Genomic DNA, 21,175 nt, shown 5'->3' with positions numbered 1-21,175 from the left:
ATTTATTTTGTAGTTTAATTAAATTTAATTTAATTTAAAATGTGTTAATTTACTGTAGTCTTCAGTGCTTTACTGATAAACACCCGCCTGTAGAATAGTTATCTTTAATTTAAGCTTAATATAATGAAAATAAATGTTTTTACAAATATTGTTTTTGTCTTTCATTTAACTTTCCTTTTTTCATAAAAATATTATAAATCCTAGTAATAAATAGTGCAGAGAGCCAGTGTATATATTTTGACGAGACAACGTCTTATAAATTGGTTTGCCGGGTGACACTTCAAGAAACTGCGTTACGCTCCGCTCACGTTATGCGCTCACAATGAGAGCGAGTGAGAGGCACGCGTCCCTTCCACTCGGGCATGGTTAGCCCGCCTAAGAGCGAGAGAGACAGACATAAAAAGTCGTTGTCACGTAAAACTTTCGCCCGTATACCGACTTTACAGGCAACCAATTTTTTTTACACAACCTTTATTTGAACGTACTTAAGATATAAACCACTCTTGTAAGGTTATAAGAAATAAAACAAAAAATTTCGCGAACAATCCACTTTATTTCGAAACACCACATAAATGCACAAAATAAAATTCAAATAATAAATTAGATAATTCACTTAAAACTATTTGAATCCATACCCTTACTCGTGGAACCTTCATAATAATCACAAATATTCATAAAAATTAAACGAAATTAGATTAAACATTTACATACAATCGTACCCATATAACCAAATAAACTAAATTTACATAAATAGGAGAAAAAACAAAATTGCTTTACAATTTCAAACGCTTCATTATAAAATTTGATATAAGATCGTTATCTATTGAGTATCGAACAATATTCATCAATCAAATTATTGAAGTGAAACTTCTTCATCGGGGTTGGAAAAAAAAAATTGGAAAAAAAACATTTTTTCGTTACGCGCCATCTTTTTCTTAACCCTACCACGCGTGATTCGACGTATTTCTGTACAGTTGCATATAGTAAATTATTTTTTGAAATATAAGGTCATAAAGATGTTTCACTTCTTACGTGTGTACACTAGTACACGCACGCATTTTTTTTTTTCAATAATCGATTTAATTCAAATTCATTGTTCAAACTTTCGTAAATTGTAAGGCAATTTTATTCCTTGAACATACCTTAATAAATAATTATTACTACCATTTGATCATTGATTTAACTTTTCCAATCATGGTCATTCATCACTGTGACATTGTTACTAGGTACGTAATATTGAGAAATGGTTACTTATACGTTCAATATTTATTTTTCTTATATTCCGTACTCGAAACAACTATGATATCGAAAAGACAAATAAATATATACCAGGGTAATTAAAATATAAATATTGTATAGGTAATTATAATTTTTGTAACAAAAACATTAGATTATGAATCGGGAATGCGTTAGCAAATGATTTATTATTTGAATAATTTTTAACTTACAGATAGATTGCACTTTATCATGAGTATACTATTACTATTATTCAAATTACATATATCAAAATTAACAAAAACTCAAAACTTGAGCAACAAAACGATCTCACTATATACTCACAAAATACTTCAATTAATTATTATGCATTGTTTTTAATTCGATATAACATAATATAATACCTTATCTCTTAACACTTTTCTAACATAATCTTGTCTATTTTTATGAAAAATGAAACCTGGATAATTTAAGTTTAGTGGAACATTACATTCACAATACCGCTAGGTAACTCAGCAATTACATTATTTCAAATATTCATAAATCATAACTCATTTTCCATCATTCAAACGATTAAATACGTAACCTCATCTTATTAACTCCCTCTTTTACAAGAATCCTACTGGGATCTACAAATGACCCTCGTTTTACAAGAATCTAACTGGCAGTTGTACACACAAGAATAATATATTTTATCCCACCTGTTTAAATTAGTAACCAAGTCTCCTCCCTGGAAATGAGTACATTTCCCTCCCTTAAAAAGAATCGCACTGGGAGCTCCACACATACGAACAACATTTTATCCCCTCTTCGTTACCATGACTCCCGTCTGACACTTATCCTACATACAGTATAAGCCACAGTCTCCCCTTTATTCGCCCTCCCCCCCTCTCCCTTCTATATCCCCCTTTTACAACTCCTTACTGCGTCCTCTTCCTCGGCAATCTCTTAGTGCTATAGTCCGCCTTGATACGAGCTAATATTTTGTCACGATGCATGTAGGCCAATGCTAGTGCACCTAGAAGGGGCAGCATTATGAAAGAGCTAGCTCGTAACTCTTGTTCCGATGATTTAACCTGCAAATAATATTAAATGATGAATAAAATGCGAGTTGAGAACTTCTGGGGCTTAAACAAAAATAGGATAATACTTAACATTATAAAAATTGTGTCAACAACGACTGATTTTCGTACATAAATTTACGACCTTTATTGCACGCCTCATAAGCGAAGCGTTGAGGTGGGTACTACTGTCACTTCGTGCAAAACATCTGATTTTTCAAACTTAAAATGTCTTTATGTATCATACATTGCACTTGTAAGATAATACATACACACACATATTAAGAAAAAACACTATTTTTAACATTCATGATCTTTTTGATGTCATTTTTGTTATTTAAACTAGTTAAAAAACAGTTTTAAAAAGTTCTGTCTTGGACGTCCGTGTGTCTGTATGTGCGGAGGATTTTCTTGTTAACACGATAGCGACCGAAATACTTTACTAATCGAGTCTTTTTTTTTCTCTTACGCTTGAGTATGCTCAGGAATAGAACCCTTTCATTTTTCAGGGTCTGATTCGATGTGGTTTAATTGTTATTAAATAAACAAAAAAAATATCGACTTTTTTTTTTTATAGTGTACACAAAATTCACCATTATAAACTCGATTCTTTATACTATAAGCCAAGGTTTAAAAAAATAAGTTGGTAGTCAGTCCCTTAAACCTGCGCAGTTTCACATCTAGGTGGGGCCACAAGAAAAATAGCTCAATTATTACGGTACCGCTTTCTTTACTTTTCCAACTGTCTTGAGACAGTACAAGAGCATTGGCACATGAGAACAAGTGTATCTACATACTTATATTATATACACCTTTATAAATAATCAATTTTATTGTAAAGGATGAGATTATGAGGCGTGCACTTTTGGATTTTCCAAACTTTTTTAATACTTTCAAAGGTTAATCAAAAAGATTTACAATTTCGAGGCTTGTTGTATTAAACATACATTATAGTTGGCTACACTATAATTTTTAGGCTTTGTTTAGTACAAATAGATCAGTGCTAAATTGATTAATTTACGACATTTACAAGTTTACACAAACCCAACCATCTATTTCAAATCTACCATTCCACTGACAAACACACAAAAAAAACGACATATTATGTAATACTTTATATATAAATCTCACCTTAGTCACAAAACTGATATCAAAGTGTTTCACATCGCCATCCGAGTTGAAATACACCGCCGGCTCTTCATACGAATGCGTCAACTTTGACAGCGAGCTTTCTATCTGAATCACATAGGTTTTATTATCCGCTGCTAATCTTGGCAAAGCGTACATGAGTCCCGGGTTCGAGCCCTGGCTGAAGCCACTGGGGTCCAACTTAGTGCTGTACACCGGTTGTTTAGTGGTCTCTAGTGCTAGTGTCAGTTTTAGTGTTCGATAGTGATCAATGTCCGCGTGTACTAGCACTGTGACGTCAGTGATTTGGGTCGGTTGGATCACTATTAGCTGCACGTCTTCTATATCTTTACCTTTCACCTGAAATAGAGTTATAGATACAGATTCAATATTTAAAAGGTAGTTAATGTGATTTCTGAAAATAAACTTTCATCAATAATAATACAATAAATACATGATATTGTGACGATGTGAGTGTATTAAATATAAGAATTATTTTCATTTGTAAATATAATATTCCAAATTGCGAAAACAGACAAACGTACATACGTTTGTTTGTTCACGCCACGCAGATTTATTATTTCATCAAAACCCATTCACTGGTTTAAGCGTGAAAGTGTAGAAAATACACATACTTCCGAAATTTATCAGATTATTGGGGAATATGTTTTAATTTAATAAAAATAAAAATCCAATAATTATACATACTTCAATAGGCCCGGGTCCTTTTACAAGTTTGATGCCGGCGAGCTCGGGCGCTGAACTTTCCTTTAGCTCCAACGTGTACTGGATTGATGGGAGGAGACCACGAATCCTGGTGTAAGTAAATAATATATTATATAGGGCTTTTAGTTTATTTGTGAAACATTAATATTATCTGTGAATAAAATTGGAGTTTAGTTTTATTGGTATGGCATTTGTACGATTTTTACCAGTAGTGTGAATTACGATTCTTAAATAATTGCGACTTGTGATATTTTTTTATTGTTATTACCAAGAAACTTATATCTAATACACTGGAGACGCCATTCAAGGTCATATTTTCTTGTGACAAGTTAATGTTCATAGTGCAATCTCCAGTGTATAATAAATAATAGATATAAGCTTCTTGGTTGTTACAGAAAGCATTAAAAAGTCAAAGATATATTGACAGATGGAATAATCATCTTGAAATATCTGTCAAAAAAAGAGCTTTTTGTTGTGACCTTTTGTCTTTTGTAAGTTCTAATCTGTTTAAAAAGATTGGGTAAGGCCACAAGGCTATTTACGAGAAGGTTAAGTAAAATGCATGCTGAAATGTTTTGATGATCAATGAATTTTATATAAAGAATTGCGAATAAATACACTTAGAAAATGATGTAAGAAGGATTTTTTACGTTAACCACTGTGTTCAATAAAGTATTATGTGCTTATAAACTTTTTGGATCATTATTCTCACCTAAAATGCCCCGTGCGAGCCGAACCGAGCGGTAACAGATGTTGTGGGCGCCACTACTACATTAGCAGTAACGAGTATCGTACACACACTACTTCTGCAGTTACTTTTACCTAAAATGTCTCGTACTTGTAGCAGTAGCATCTAGCGAGTGAGTGGAGGTGGAACCGCAACAGCAGGAACCTACAGATCTCTGTACATACTACCTCTTACAGTTACTCTCACCTAAAATGCCCCGTGCTGGTGGCAGTAGCATCCACCGCGGGTGTGGGCGGCGGCGGGCGCGCCCGCAGCGGCAGCGCGCCCGCCGCAGCACCGCCCAGAGATACTGCGCGACCTGATACCGACCACGCTACGCGCACCCCCCTGCACACACACAATATTGTTACTAATAATTAGTAACCAGCCTAATAATGAATACAATTGGGCGTTTTTCCATTACCCGGCCCGGGGAAGCAAAAATGTATGAAAATGTATGGCTCGCTTTTTCACTTACCGGCGCCGGCGCCGGCACGGCATTGAGTCCTGCCGGCGCCGTCGCCGGGGTAGCAAGCTTCCCACTTGTGCCGGCCGGCAAAATTGCATATGTATTGCATATTTATATGAATTGTCATATCAGTACTGTACCACTCACCGGGCGTAAACCGGCATCGACACCGGCGCAATGGAAAAACGCCCATTATTGTATTCATTATAAGGCTGGTTGCAGAGCGTGACCGACCGTCAGTGCGTACCGTCGGTCCTGACGATACGCATCAACAATTGTATGACTATGACACTAATGCGCATGACAATACGCGTGCGTATGGTCGGTCTAGCTATGAACGGTTTTATGAATTTCCATACATATGACAAGCGCGACTGACGTACGCACTGATGGTCGGTCAAGTTTTGCAACCAGCCTAATATGCACTATGCGTGCAAACAATTGTGTAATTTTCCTGTTACAAAAAGCGTCGTCTGTTTACAAATTTAATGACAATAGGCTAAGTCTTTGTAAATTGACGATGCTGTTTATGAACGAAAAAAATATATTTAATTAGCTTGCACTGTGTTTTAATTTAAACTTGTTTTATGACCGCATTGTTTACAACTTAGATTATGTACTAAAAACTACCCATAAAGTTATCAAGGTAACAGTTAAACACAGCAGAGGTCTGTTGTTTTATAATAAAACTAGCGGTCCGCCCCGGCTTCGCCCGTGGTACATATTAACGTTTTCTCTACATAAGAACCATCCTCGTACTTCAAGGAATATAATAAAAAAAGAATTATCGAAATCGGTTCAGCCGTTCTCGAGTTATGGAATTACAACGAAAAGTGGCATTGATTTTTATATATTAGATGATAAACTTAGTAACAAAATAAATTAAGTTGTAAACCGTTCGTAATTTACAATCTAATTAAATATTTGTAAATTAATAAAATCAACGTATTGAAATTTAAATTTTTTTGTAAAAAACATTACACAATTCATATTATAAGTTTTAATATATTAAGAAACGACGTGTGGCACTCGGGGACTGCCGCGGTAAAGCTATTGCATGCTATGCCTTCAAGCCACACCTCCGCCCGTATTCGGGAGCGTGAGGTTTTTTCGTTACGGAATTTCTCGATTCGGTCCCCGCGCTCAAGGCCCGCGATAGAAGCTATGCAATAGCTTAAAATAAAGTATTATTGACCGTATCAGCATACCTGAAGACCAGCGGTTGTGGCTGCTGGTGCGGCGGCGGCAACACGTCCACAATGTGGCTCGGCGGCACGAACCGGTACTCCTTCATGTTCGCCTTCACGTAGTACTGCGCCGGGGGTAGGGCTCCGAACCGCTCGACCCCCGACACCCCGCTGGCCACCGTGCGACGGTACACCCCGCCGGAGACGGAGATTAGTGCACCCTGTATACATCTCTATATATATAAAACTCAAAGGTGACTGATATAGTGATCTATCAACGCACAGCCAAAACCACTGGACGTATCGGGCTGAAATTTGGCATGCAGGTAGATGTCACAACGTAGGCGTCCCCTAAGAAAGGATTTCCCGAAATTCATGCGGGAACGGGAAAAAACGGGGATGCACGTACAAAGTCGTGGGTGGAAGCTAGTAACGTATATTTTAATCACACAGGCACACACATTCACACGAATATATTTTAAGTTGATAACGGGCAACATGAGACAGCAACAGACGATAGGTCGCAGCGACAGTACCAGGCCTCCGTCACTCACTCAAGGTCGCGCTATAAGTGCCTACCGCACAGTAGGTCGGTACCGACCCAAGCGGCACTTGGTTGGCACACGCGAGACTGCGCACCCGCGTCACGTTTCCCGCGCTCGCTACCAAGATGCCCGGTTATTGCGATGTGGACGGGTGTCGGAGTTCAAGAGTGAATAACAAGGAATTGTCTTTTTTTCAATTGCCTAAACAGGAGTACCCCGAGCCACGCAGTAACAAAGACTCTCTCACTCACTCACACACCTACCAGGCTACTTTTTATCCAGGAGAAACATATAGCGGGTCCACGCGGGTGAAACCGAAGGAAACAACTACTATCAATAAGATTTCATTTTTTTTATTGTATAATGTAACAAATATAATTAACAATAAAAAATTAAATGTTTCAGCAACTCTGTGTTTAATTTACGCGCTCGGTACAACCCTAAAGTTTTCGTTTGATGACGCAATCACGCGGCGTGCGCGGGAAACTCGCTTCTCGGTGCGTGTTCGTAAGGTACATTTCTTACTGCAGCCGAGTTGCGGCGCATTTTGTAGGTAAATATAGCGTAGGTATTTTAGCTTTTGTATGGGAGTGATGTATCTGTTACGAAGTAACTATTCTCTAATCTGTGACAGTACTGTAAGTATTTCTATAAAATGAGCGCCGTAGTGACACGGTCATTTCGTAACCATAGAAATATTTAACAACACATGTAATACGTACAACAATTATATATTATGATGAATCTGCGTATTCGTAGTAGATATTTACAGGTAGTAAAAATGCACCTAAAAGAACCCTACTTTGATTTTAAATAAAAATTACATAAAAAGTTCTCTACTGCCTCTCTACAGAAACACAACTACAATAAAGAAAATGTAAATCAATTCAGCTGATTCAACAATGCCTAATAATATATACCATTATACTATTTTAAGAAATTACACGCGAGGCCGGGTTAAATATTAGTTTGAGCGTAATAAGAATGTACTGCGAACACAAGTGCCCAATTGATGTAGGTAGTTGATAACAAATCGCAGCAAGTCAACGACTATTAACAGTGAGGGTAGTTGGGTGGAACGTCGTATAAACAACGTCCCCTAGGCACGATTCGTACGAATGCGCCACGAGTCAAAGGAAAGCGGCAATTTATAGTTTTCGACAGCTAAACATGTTTTGACATTCATTCATTCATTCATTCATTCATAAAGCAAAATATCATACCTCCAAGGGAGAGTCATCAGCATCATCAACAACAATAACTTCAATCTCAGCGAGCTTATTGGCCACAATATTGCCATGTTCATCGGGTGCACTGAACTCGTACGACTCTTTCTCAGCGCTGACCGTGTACTGTTTATCAGCTTCCAGCGGGCCGAAGCTGTACAATCCGTCTTCTTTTGTAACTTGGGTCAGCTTGAAGTCGCCTATTACAAAAAAATAACTTGAATAAGGAATAATAAATAAAATAAAATAAATATAAATATTTCCGGACAATTTTCACACACGGCACGATCAGATCCCAAACTAAGCTTTTGCTTGTGTTATGGAAACTAGATAGATAGCTGATAAACATACAATATATATAATTTTAAATAAATAATTATACACACATAATGACACCCAGACAGAGCAAACATCATCACACAAATATTTGGGTGGGAATCGAACCCACGACAATAATTTTAGATGTTTATATGTATTAGATGTAGTACATATAATTAATTTAGCAGACGTAAAATCATTCAAAGATGTATCAGATTCATCAGAACCAGAAGATATATCAGACATGATGGTTTTAGCAAATGCTTTAGAGTTTAGACAAAGTAGCTTAAGTATAAAAATAAGATCTAACAGAAATAACAGTAGCATTGTATTTGTTTTTTATTTATTTTTGATCAAGATCCATATCAACATAGGATGTTTCATTACCAAAATGTTAACTACTGTCACTTATCACAAGTTTTGAAGAAAATAATGAATTACTTATTTATACAGAGTTACTTGTAAAACACCAGCAACCTCTCAGGACACGATAGCTAACATCATAAGTAACATAAATTATTTTTAAATGATTTTATCAGCTTTTATTGTACTATCCTAACATTTGTAAGTCTATGTTCTATTCATTATCGAAAGGCCGACGCGACGCCCCCTTCCCTCTCTCGTTCGCTTCTTGTTTGCGTAATTTTTGGAATGCGCGTAGAGTTTATAATATTCAAACGGAAAATTAAATGAATATTTATTTTTGTATGAAAATAAAATCTAACAAATTATAGTCCTTTTCAGCTATGATGATTCCTGTGACACTTCATCGTGTTCCGAATTACGTATTTTATGTTTAAAACGGCAAAATAATTTTAGTTTTTATGGCGGCATTATTACCAAAAATATAAAAATGAAACATCTTAAGCTTATAAATCAAAAACAGTATTGTTTAATTTAATATATTGAAAAATAAAATAAAATAACACAAAATAATACCTACGCAATTCGTGTACATGAAATGGATCGTTGAAAAATCATAGAGTTGGAAATCATATAATCGGCGCCCATCTTGTGATCGTTTGTCAATCGAGTCAATCGTCTGTACGAGTGCGTCAGCCTTATATAAAAATTGAATTTTTATATTGATATTTTACGTGGTATTCTGTTAATGTTACTAATTGTTATTGTTGACTTTTTGTTGCTGTTTTTTGCTAAGTTTCCTTAGTTAATTGATGGCGAAATGCCGAAATAACTAATTTTGGTACATTATTCAAATCGATTTCATTTTCATATAAAATATTATCGATTATCGGAAACAATTGATATGATTTCAGTACAGACATCTCTACACGTGTCAAAAATCGATGTGTCACAGAAATCATCATATGTGGAAAGGACTATTGGCTATGTGCGAAGTGGGTGGTGGGGAACGGCAAATCGACCGTAGCGCACGACGTGGCAGAAATGTGAATTATTTCTGGGCTGTCATGTGTCAAATTGCTTTATTTTCATTACTTCCTTTATAACTTTAAGTAAAAACTTAAAAATTAGCGATATGGGTCATAGTACATGCTGTGTCGTAAATTGTAAAAACAATGAGAAAAACAGTTCCTGCAAGTTTAATTCGTTTCCAACATCAAAGTGGCAGCAAAGACAAAAATGGATAGCTGCTGTGAAGAGAAAAAATTATTTTTCACGAGGAAGAAAATCGCTAAGTATAATATACACACTCACTTTTTACACTATTTTTTTCAATTTCGTTGAAAAACTAGTCGAAAATCAATATCACAAAAATATCTTAATATCTAGTTGACATGATTTGACAGATGACAAATCCTGAATAGATGCGGCCACTAGGGGCGCTGTCATCGCGCACACAACGAATAGTATTAGTTTAGTATTAATATATTTGTAGAACATACCAGCAGCGAGTGTAACGGTGACGGCCGCGACGGGCGGCAGCAAGCGGCCCGCGAGCGTGGTGCCGGGCGCGGCGCGGAACGCTGCGCCCGCCTCGCACCGCCCGCCCCCCAGCACGCGGGACGAGCGGGGCTTCGCTAGCAGCGTGCTGGATTGCGGCGTCACGCGGACCGCTTCGCCCTGCGGTATGTGTCATTGAGATGTAGTAAACATTATGTATTCTTGGAATAAGTGTGAATAAAATGGGGCTTCGCTAGCAGCGTGCTGGATTGCGGCGTCACGCGGACCGCTTCGCCCTGGGGTATGTGTCATTGAGATGTAGTAAACATTATGTATTCTTGGAATAAGTGTGAATAAAATGGGGCTTCGCTAGCAGCGTGCTGGATTGCGGCGTCACGCGGACCGCTTCGCCCTGGGGTATGTGTCATTGAGATGTAGTAAACATTATGTATTCTTGGAATAAGTGTGAATAAAATGGGGCTTCGCTAGCAGCGTGCTGGATTGCGGCGTCACGCGGACCGCTTCGCCCTGGGGTATGTGTCATTGAGATGTAGTAAAAATTATGTATTCTTGGAATAAGTGTGAATAAAATTATAAAAAAAAAAATAATATGAATGCGTGTTGATGAAAAAAATAAAAGACGTGTGGCACTCGGGGACTGCCGCGGTAAAGCTATTGCATGCTATGCCTTCAAGCCACACCTCCGTGCCTGTCGGAGTGGGGAGCGTGAGGTTTTTTCGTTACGGAATTTCTAGATTCGGTCCCCGCGCTCAAGGGCCACGATAGAAGCTATGCAATAGCTTAAAATTATTTGCATTTTTCAGTTTGGATAATTTACTAACACTACTAATTACTTGCACCATTGATTTTAAAAACGATATAATCGAAGTTATTACAAAACAGCATTTTACTGTATTCAAAAATACAATTCACAAATTGCATAGAATAATTCATTTGTATCATGAAGTGGTACCATCATCTACAAAGTTAACAACCGCTGCAATTAACAAAATTCCACAAGCATAATTCATAAAATATATTTTATAAAATAACTTATTCATACCTCAGCCAAATACAGGGTGTGCTCATACACATATCCACCATCAGCCGCTACCGGTGTGAGCGGGATCACCATTGGATCATCACCGACCGCATCACTCGCGTCACCCGGCTTCTCCTTCTCAATAAGTAGGGAAAGTTCCCCGCTCGCTGAACTCCACACACGTATTGTGCTTGAGTGTGCTACCGCACGGAATGATACCGACTGTAATATAAGATTGAGTTAATGTATGGTTCTTAATGCGTGAGCGAAAAAAACAGTGGGTTGATTTCCGGTTCAAAAAAATGGGTCTGTTGAAACCAGAGGCGGCTCGCCCTAAGGAGCGCTGGTGCAGTGAACTCCCATAAATAATTATAATAAAATCATACTCCTTAATTTCATTATTAATATTAATTATTACTATTTAAAATCAATCGTAATCGTAAAAAACTACTGGCAATACCAATGAATATATCCATCATTCCATCATCCCATACACCTGTAGGTATAATACTGTATTATAAAACGCGCGTAGCGGAGCGCTCACGATTGCGCTCCAATGAAAAAATATTTAGTACATTTTCTAATACGAAATCCAATAGGAGTGAAAGAGATAGTTTTGTCAGAGTCCTGCGCGTGAAACAGAAGATTTTCTATGAAAATATAGCAAAATTCGGAGCGCCGCTCCCGCAAACGTTGCCGGTTCGTTTTTACCGCGCGCCCGTACACAAGACAGCGATGGCGCGCGACGTTGCCTATATAAACAAACACTCTAGTCAACTTGACTGCACGCGCGCGAATGTATATTCGGGAATTTTCTAATTAAAATCATAAGATACGTGTTGACTGTTGAAATAGCCTGTAGTTATCAGTATTACTTGTGAGTGTTGAAATGGACAATTATAATGTGGCGTTCATTAAAAAGTGTGTTATAACGTTACAAATTCGGCTTGAATTGAAAGCTAAGGGACCGCCACCGCTTGAACTTGACCTTACGCAAAAATGTACGACAAAAACGAAAACATAACTATACGCGTGTGTTTAAATCCGAACAATATGTGAAAACACTGTGGTTGTGTGGTTGTGATGAACATGAAAGCAACAAAATATTTTGTTTTCCGTGTCTTTTATTTGAAGCGGGCGCGGCCGACGGAGGTGAGAGTGCTTGGACTGAAACGGGCGTTGACGACTTAGCTCATCTTTCAATCAAGATGAAAAAACATTCACAATCTCGGTAGGTACCATTTGTTGAATGAACTGCAATTGGCTTCTATCGAACGACAAGACATTCGTAAAGCATTAGATTCCGCGTACCGAAAGTCAATAGGTACGCGAGTTCAATGACCGTGTCGATGAAAACAGACATATTTTACGAAGGTTAATTGATTTTCCTTTATAAGTATTTTTTTAATTAAATTGTACTGCTTTACACCATGTAGGTATTTTCAGTGTTTTATTTCAAGTGAACACCCATAAAATTTTGTCACGAGCCGCCTCTGGTTGAAACATAGAAGGCTGGCTAATTTTCCGAAAATTCATACATAAAGCATGTCCTATGAAAGTAGAGAGGATAGCAAACTTTTTTGTGAAAATTTTTTTTTGTCAGGGTTTGAGCCAATGCTATTACAAACCTATAAATATGGAAAAGACAGTTTTTCTATTATTAAGGCCGAATAATGAAACAGCGTCTGTTTTAAATCTCAGCGTGGTAAGTGAATTTTCAAATTTCTTTAAATACAGTTCCTTTTCTCTTAAAAAAAAAAAAATTTGCTGTATTTTTTTCTCAAGTATTTAAAGTACTTTTACTTTAGTGCCAATTACAATGTCATCTGTGTTTCGTGTTTTTATTTGTATTTCTTCTGTGTTATGGTGGAAACTCTGGTTCTTCTCGAACCTCATTAACACTATCTATTTCTTCTTGAACTTCACTAACACTATCACTCATTTCACTCACTTGCAGATTTGCATCGTTTAACGTAGTCTTATTCTTATTGGAATCGGGGGTAATAAGTGCCGATCCCACCGCTGCTGTCGGAGAATTTAAATAACTCTCCATATTAATTATAGTTAGGTAGATATGTGAAATAATATTAAATAATGACTCAGTGCGCACACCTTGCGCGGTCGATGGTAGTACCGAGACTATATCATCGAGCTACTGACTCAAGGAATATAAACCATAGCATGGCCCGACACCCCATGCATTTCATATCAATTGAATATCAACACTATGCTGTACACCATAGAGTACATTATAATAGGAAGGTATAGCCACATAACAACTAATATATATAATATTGTTATAATTCTCTCACATATGATTGTCAGTATTTATTATGTGTTATTTTTTGTGAATAACTGTTTTGTGTTTGAAGTGTTAGTGTCCACCGACCGGCATGTCCCCGGCCACGAGCACGTCGGCCCGGTCGGGCAGCACGCGGTGGCAGGCGCGCGGCCGCAGCTCGTAGCGCCCGCCGCGCCCCACGCACTGCACGCTGCTGCCCGCCCCCACCCGCAGCGTGCCTTGCGCGGACGGGCCCGTGTACTCCACCTGTGTCATATATGCTGTTTTTTATGTAGGAAGCAAGTGAGCAGACGGATCTGATGGAAAGTGATCAACCCACAATGTAAGGGACATCGCGAGTGTGTTTAGTAAGAAAGCTGGTCATTAAAATGGATAAAAACTGGGTGTCAAATAGAAACAATAATATCAACTCTATATTTTTCGAACTCAAAGGGCCACTATAATATGTACGAGCTATTTATGGTTTGGTTTCGTATAGTTCCCAAGGGTAAGAAATTTGTGGAAAAAATATTTTCCACAAATACATGGGAAAAGTAAAATTTTGATATAACCTGAAAAAGAACCAATATTTGAGTTATTGATTAAAGATTCCGCCCACCGAGAACTTGTCTGTAGTCATTATTCTGGGTTGTTCTACTTATTCTATGATGAAAATTTCACTCATGTTTCAATACAATAATAATTAACATGAAAGTGCCTTTTTACTTGACATTTCACTCATTTTTGCAAAAATTTTAAATCTCAAAAAACATCATAATCTATCAAATATCGAAATAAACTCTATACCTCAATGTCATGAGTAGACGTGATCTTCAGCATCCGCCCAGTGGCCACAAAGTCCGGTACAGTGGCTCTCTCAGCGGCGACCGCTACATTGTGTGTCGCCTCCCGCCAACAGAACGCCTCGCGTTCGCTGCGCACGCTCACCTCCACACTGCCCGGCATCACTTGCTCGAACGTGTAGCTGCCGTCTTCTGGGATTGTTTTTTATTGGGTAAATAGGTAGAGATAAGTGTAGGTGCACATGCTTTGCTTATCTGTATTAGTGTTGAGTAAGGATGCAGGAATAGACAAAAACTTCAGATGACAGATTTCCATAAAGCCTTGGATTCAATATACGTAAATGAAATTAAATAATACACAACTACGTATATGTATATTTTTTTTTCACTTTTACGACAGTTTTACGTATTAGTTTTACGTATTAGTTTTACGTATTAGTTATTTCATTTATACTGTTTTTTTGTTAGAAATCACATGCCAATTCAAAATCAATTTACAGATTGTGTGCAAAATCTGGTCTGGAGTACCTCAAGGGTCCGATCTTGGTCCTTTACTTTCAAAAATGAACATCTTGTATTAACGTGTTATACAATTTATTTTTGCTATAAATATGCATATTTTAACTACAGATTATTGTACCTTTAACATCAGTATACATAGGCTCGCCGACATAGCTGCCGTCGGCGGCCAGGTTGCGCAGTGTGACGGTGGTGCCCTTGCACTCGGCGCACACCACGCGCCCCACCACAGTGGCGCGGAGCTGAGAGAACGATATGTCCGACACTGGGCTGGACGCTACAACTATTTGCTGCCACTCCGGGTAGAATCTGAGATGAAGGTGAGGATAAATTTTACCTTAAATGTGTATGTAATAAAGTTAAGTGGAAATACACAACAAGAAAAAAAACGTAAATAGGAACCAAACTGCGGACAAAGTCCAGAAATGCGAGATAAAAGTGGATTTTTTTTTAATAACTCAGGCCCCGGAACCACAGACACAATAGAAAATCTATTGTGTCTGGGACCGATCGGGCCGCTTGAGGCTCAATGGGTTAAATGGCATAGATCGCTAATTCTTTGTGATAGAATTTTCTGGGCGAGGGGTGGTGACCCATCCCCCTCTCCCAAACACGCACGTACCAGATTGTCTACCATTGCTGGGAAACCCTGGATAAATAAAGTTAATACTCACTGTAACCCATCTCTATGCTCTTGTTCCGTGACCTCTACTTTCGCAGTATATGTTCCCGGCGCGAGGTATGTACACCATTTACCTGAACAAAATAGGTGATTTCAATTATACAAAATCCTGTAATTTCGCACATAATAATTAATTATTACATTTTTCATAGTCAGTTCTCTTAAGCTTCCGTACCTAAAAGGTAAAACGGGACTCTATTACTAAACTGTTCATCTGTCTGTCCATGTGTATAACATCAAGTTGTATGTTGTGAACAGATGATAGAGAGACGGTGGAAATTTTGCGACAAAACATATTTCTGTTGTCGCTATAGCAACAAGTGTCACGCTGTGTAGTGTCACGCTGTTTACTGTCACGCTGTGTAGGGTCACGCTGTGTAGTGTCACGCTGTTTAGTGTCACGCTGCGTAGTGTCACGCTGTGTAGTGTCACGCTGTGTAGTGTCACGCTGTGTAGTGTCACGCTGCGTAGTGATGCTGTGTAGTGTCACGCTGTGTAGTGTCACGCTGCGTAGTGATGCTGTGTAGTGTCACGCTGTGTAGTGTCACGCCGCGTAGTGACGCTGTGTAGTGTCACGCTGTTTAGTGTCACGTTGTGTAGTGTCACGCTGTATAGTGTCACGCTGTGTAGCGTCTCACCATCCTGCCCCGCGGCCACGTGCAGCACGCCCCCTTGCGCGGGCGCGAGCGCGAGGCGGCGCGGCGGCGACACGCGGCCACACACGCGCCAGCGCGCCGCCACCGGCGTCACCGCGTGCGCGCCCTGCGTGCTCACGCGCACCGTACTGTCGTCCCACGAGCAGTGCTCTGCAAACGTTCATTTACCAATAATTTACACACATATCTGCAAACAAATACATATTTTATAAAAGAAAATCTTATATCATCAAAATCAATTAAACACATATAAACTGACCGTGTTGCAAACCGAGGATGTAATTGCCGGGCTTGAGTCCAGACAGCGAGAACTTGCCGGTCGCGTCACTTGTGGCTACCGCCTCTCCCGCCAGTAATACTCGCGCCCCAGACACTGGCTTACCGTCCTTTGATGCATATGCCGTTCCCACTATGTTGAAACCTGTTACCTGTAATTACAGTTACATAAAATGACGAACAATTAAAAAAATTGTATTTAAGAAAACTTAGCAACATATTCCTATTGTATATGTATAAAAGTTTTATAATAAGTAGTTGAAACCATCTAATATATTATCAATATAACATACAATTATTAATTATTATTAAATAATTTATTAACAACAAACAATTTAATAACATTGACATACCTCAAAAGCATTCTTAATATACTGGCTGTCATGGTGTACAGTGAACGCTACATTCTCCGGTTTAATATTAAAGGTGACTGTCGCTTGGCCAGGGGACTTGTTCAATGCAACCAATTTGTACTCTCCCGCTGGTACAAGGCCAAAGCTGAACTCCCCTGATGCATCGGTGATGGAGTGGCAGATTGGCGAATCGGGAACACCTTGCAGGAGAGCTGTTTTACACCCTTCCACACGGAATTTGGGATTTTCCTGTAATGAAAATATTATTGTCCATAACAGAAAAGAAAAAGGAAATTTTATGTTCCTCATTATTATTAGTACCTATTGAAGTTCCATTAACTTACCTCTTTTGAATACAACAACACATAAACACCGCTGATGGGACTGCCAAATGATGTGATAGATCCTGACACATCATACCCCTTCACCGCAAGCACTCCCAAAGGCAAAACAGTGTTACCTTCCTTCACTTGCACTGTAGCCTGTGATGGCTCTAGTTTCCATCTAAAACATGAAGTAAATACTTTAAGAATTCCATTCATAACTCAATTATTAGAAAATTTTACACATCCATTACAATAATACAAATAGACAAACTCATATCTCATGTAAAAACATACTCCTAATTAATTGTTTAATGCAATTTGTGTTTTAAATTTAGAATTTAATGAACTGTATTCCTGCATATATATGAAATTACATAGAGCTCGTCATAGTACTTTATCCTTCTTATTAGTATCTCAGCAAAACATAAATTTAAGTGATATTACCCATTAAGAAAAATATAGATGAATATTAACTAATCAGCTTTTAATTTAATTATAATATTGTGAATTACCTGCCATGTGATGCTTTTAACACATATTTTCCAGGTATCACAGGGGTAAAGTTGAAATCACCACCTGCTGTTGTGACTGTATTCCTGACATCTCCTTTATCATTCACCAATTGCACAGAAATGCCACTGGGTCCCTCTTCTTGTCCCGCTGTTATAACTTTACCAGTTATGCCAAAACCATTGAAAGAAAAGTTGATATCTTGACCTCTAGAGCACTGGTCAGTCTCTCCATCCACAGAGAGCACAACCTGTGACGGCTCGAAACTCCAACCAGCTGGAGGATGCACCTTTAATATGTAATCTCCCTTTTCATATAAAGGTAAAAAGTAATACCCATTTGTAGGTGCACATTCCGTTTTTTCAACCAAACTGCCTTCTTTGGTATATCTTTAACATAAAGAATCAAAAATAAGATAAGAGAAATAGCAATGAACACTTTAATTTGATTAAAATTAATGTTGAGGTTAACTTACAATCCTATTTCAATATTTGAGACATCAAGGCTGACATGACTTTTAACGAATCCCCCGCAGCCTAAAATATCATTCGCTTGGCCTTGCGATATACTTAAAATAAAATGTAATATAAAATAATGAAGCCGCATCAAAATTGGGCCACCCATTTTGATGCCCTGACGTGACAGTAATGAATAATGATGCAGTAATGCAATGATATCATAATAATGATTTGACAGGTAGTGATTACATAAATGACAGTTGACGACTGACGTTATCATATGTAGTGGCGGCAAAGTGGCGGATTTGCACAGAGCGTCAAATTAATATAGAAAATCTTAAGAAAATTTATATACCTATTAATTATTTTAAATTAAAACTGTGTACTAATAATCATCCAATCCACTATGACAAAATTTTAGCAATATCAGTCTTGAACACTTCTTGTGGTCTTGAATTAGTTTATGCTCTCATAAAGCATACTAAATATATTACAAAATATATTTTAAAAAAATTCTTATGTCCCATTATATCCTACTGTCCTATTTTCAAACGGGAAACTTTAAATTTTGAAATAATGAATGTTTGAAAGGTACTCTTTCAAGCGAAACTACTGAATGATTTTATATAAAAACTTGACGGCAATGTAGCTTGTACCAGAATATCAAATAAAGGTTTGTGCAGGTGTTTACCTTCTCTAATCTAATCTCAACTTTCAATGACCAACATTTCCTAATTACTTTTGTTTCTCATTACAACTTTCAAAATAAAATATCCTAATCTGTATGTGAAATTATTATGATTTGGAATATTTCACTATTTAAATATTATAATCAGGAGTATGAAAACTACATGGTTCAGGTGCAATTTTATATTGTGTAAACACAAATAATAGTGTTTGTATCAAACAGAGGTAAATTCACAAGAATATACATACATAGTACATATAAATAATAAAATAAATTGACTTATATAATATATTTACTAAGGCAACAACAGTGCTGTAATTTTTTAAGTAGCAACAGCCGTTTTAGCTTTATTCTGTATTGGAAGGAATAGCTTGAACTCCGCAGGCAATTCATCTTCAGAATATAATCGATCGGAGAAGTAGACTCTTCGAATCCTACAATTGGCATGTATTTGTACTCTAAGGGTTTCTACATAATTTGTTCCATAGGCTCGTCTTGTAAAGTCAGCTAAATTAAATTGTATCTGATTCCAGCCTTCGTCCAATCTCATAGGCATTGTACAGATAAATGGTTTCACTCTTGTTGTAGACTGATAATTGCTAGCCCGGAATCTTCTTCTTACATTCTTGTCATCTAGAACCTGAGAAAAAATAATCATAACTTTTTATTGAACACACCTCAGACCAAAAAATCACATCTGTTAAATATTGGATTTAATTAAATTATCGCACCTACAAGTTGAGATCGTAAGAGAATTGTAAGAGAAAACAGCAACTTATGATAATATTACCAACTAAATTACAAATGAAATAATTTTATATGAAAATTTTCTATTCAAGATTACGCTGAAATATAAGTACTTATAAAATCTTAATGTGATACAAAAACTTACCTGAACTTCGAAAGTGAAGTACTTTTTCAGATTTTTTATAATCATAACCAAAAAAGGAAGTTTGATTCCAAGAGTTTTCTTCGGATCTGCTGGACAGGTTATGTACGTGGTAGAAACATTGGTGCCAACTATTTCTAGTACTAAGCTCTGTATATCATTGTCAGTAATCCTTTTTATGTGCCCATTTCGAACTTTTTTGTCCCAAATTTGCAGAGGCTTACTGCCGATACTGTAAAGAATTGATAGAAACCCAGACTGAAAAGTATTCTTAAACATTTCGAGTGCACAGTGTTTACAACAGCCTAGCCATTCATTTACTAAAATATAACTACAGTTGTTTAATCAATAATCTCTAGCCTTTTGCGGTATCATTAAAAAATGACAATGTGACAATAAACACAGGAATTTTGAAACTCAGCCATTGGCCATGAGTTTGTTATCATTGCAACATTGCCATAGCAACGCAAGAATGAAGATCCGTTATAGGCATATATATTTAAAGGTGAACAGCAAAGTGTAGAATTATTTGATTTTTTATTATTCAGTTAATTTATATAAAATATGCCTCCATTAAAAACTTATGTTCCATTCTAATATAGATAAGGAGAACATTATAAGAAGAGACTTGGAAACATTTCTTCAAGGATTATCATAAGATTTACTTTGTGAAAAAACAAAAAGTTAAATAATTAAAATAATTCATATAAAGAGTTCCTTAGTTTTTACGTAAAATAAGAGAAAATCACGAAAGAAATGCACGTGAAATGGAAGGGTAACTCTCTATGGTAAATTATATCTAGTCTGTATTATAAGTGAATAATTTTGACGGTGCACCTGACAATTGACATTGACAGATATATGAAAATCATGCGATGCATTGTGTCGTAGGTACTCGTAGCCGAAAAAATTATTTACTGAAATATTTGAACTATAACTCGTACAACATGGACTAATATCCTTTTATAATTTGTGCAATAAATATAATGTTCTTTTGTTTACATTTTTTTGTTGACTGTTAGTGCTATTATATATTGAAAATGACTGAAAACTCATCATCTAAGAGGTAAGTGCACCTTTCAATAATATACAATTCTAATAAATTTCATAAAATATTTACCTCGTTAGCGTAATTGGATTAATATTACAACTTGCTTTAATTGTCGCAATGATGACCGACTTCAATAACAGATACGTCTGTAATAAATACGAAACATTTCTTTATAA

The 21,175-nt window shown here is 37.1% G+C and overlaps 2 protein-coding genes across 2 annotated transcripts; both read right to left on the bottom strand.

Moving 5' to 3' along the window:
* Window positions 1-1,367: 1,367 nt before the first annotated feature.
* LOC123705908 (nodal modulator 1) lies at window positions 1,368-18,554 on the bottom strand. The gene is made up of 18 exons (XM_045655003.1): window positions 18,389-18,554; window positions 17,916-18,302; window positions 17,422-17,581; window positions 17,078-17,326; window positions 16,708-16,876; window positions 16,431-16,598; window positions 15,785-15,866; window positions 15,232-15,419; window positions 14,596-14,780; window positions 13,897-14,055; window positions 11,529-11,729; window positions 10,468-10,645; window positions 8,282-8,484; window positions 6,535-6,734; window positions 5,065-5,205; window positions 4,113-4,218; window positions 3,408-3,764; window positions 1,368-2,291 (listed from the first exon to the last, which is right to left on the bottom strand). The coding sequence occupies exons 1-18, from the start codon at window positions 18,535-18,537 to the stop codon at window positions 2,136-2,138; spliced, it is 3,438 nt and encodes a 1,145-aa protein (XP_045510959.1). The 5' UTR covers window positions 18,538-18,554; the 3' UTR covers window positions 1,368-2,135.
* A 779-nt stretch (window positions 18,555-19,333) lies between these two features.
* LOC123705899 (cilia- and flagella-associated protein 20) lies at window positions 19,334-20,384 on the bottom strand. The gene is made up of 2 exons (XM_045654990.1): window positions 19,952-20,384; window positions 19,334-19,699 (listed from the first exon to the last, which is right to left on the bottom strand). Exons 1-2 carry the CDS (start codon window positions 20,225-20,227, stop codon window positions 19,382-19,384), a joined length of 594 nt encoding a protein of 197 aa, XP_045510946.1. The 5' UTR covers window positions 20,228-20,384; the 3' UTR covers window positions 19,334-19,381.
* Window positions 20,385-21,175: the final 791 nt, after the last annotated feature.

The sequence above is a fragment of the Colias croceus genome, chromosome 1, assembly GCF_905220415.1.
Source record: "Colias croceus chromosome 1, ilColCroc2.1".
Lineage (NCBI taxonomy): Eukaryota > Metazoa > Arthropoda > Insecta > Lepidoptera > Pieridae > Colias > Colias croceus.
Note: the sequence above shows the minus strand (reverse complement) of the source record. Positions and strands in the feature narration are given on the sequence as shown.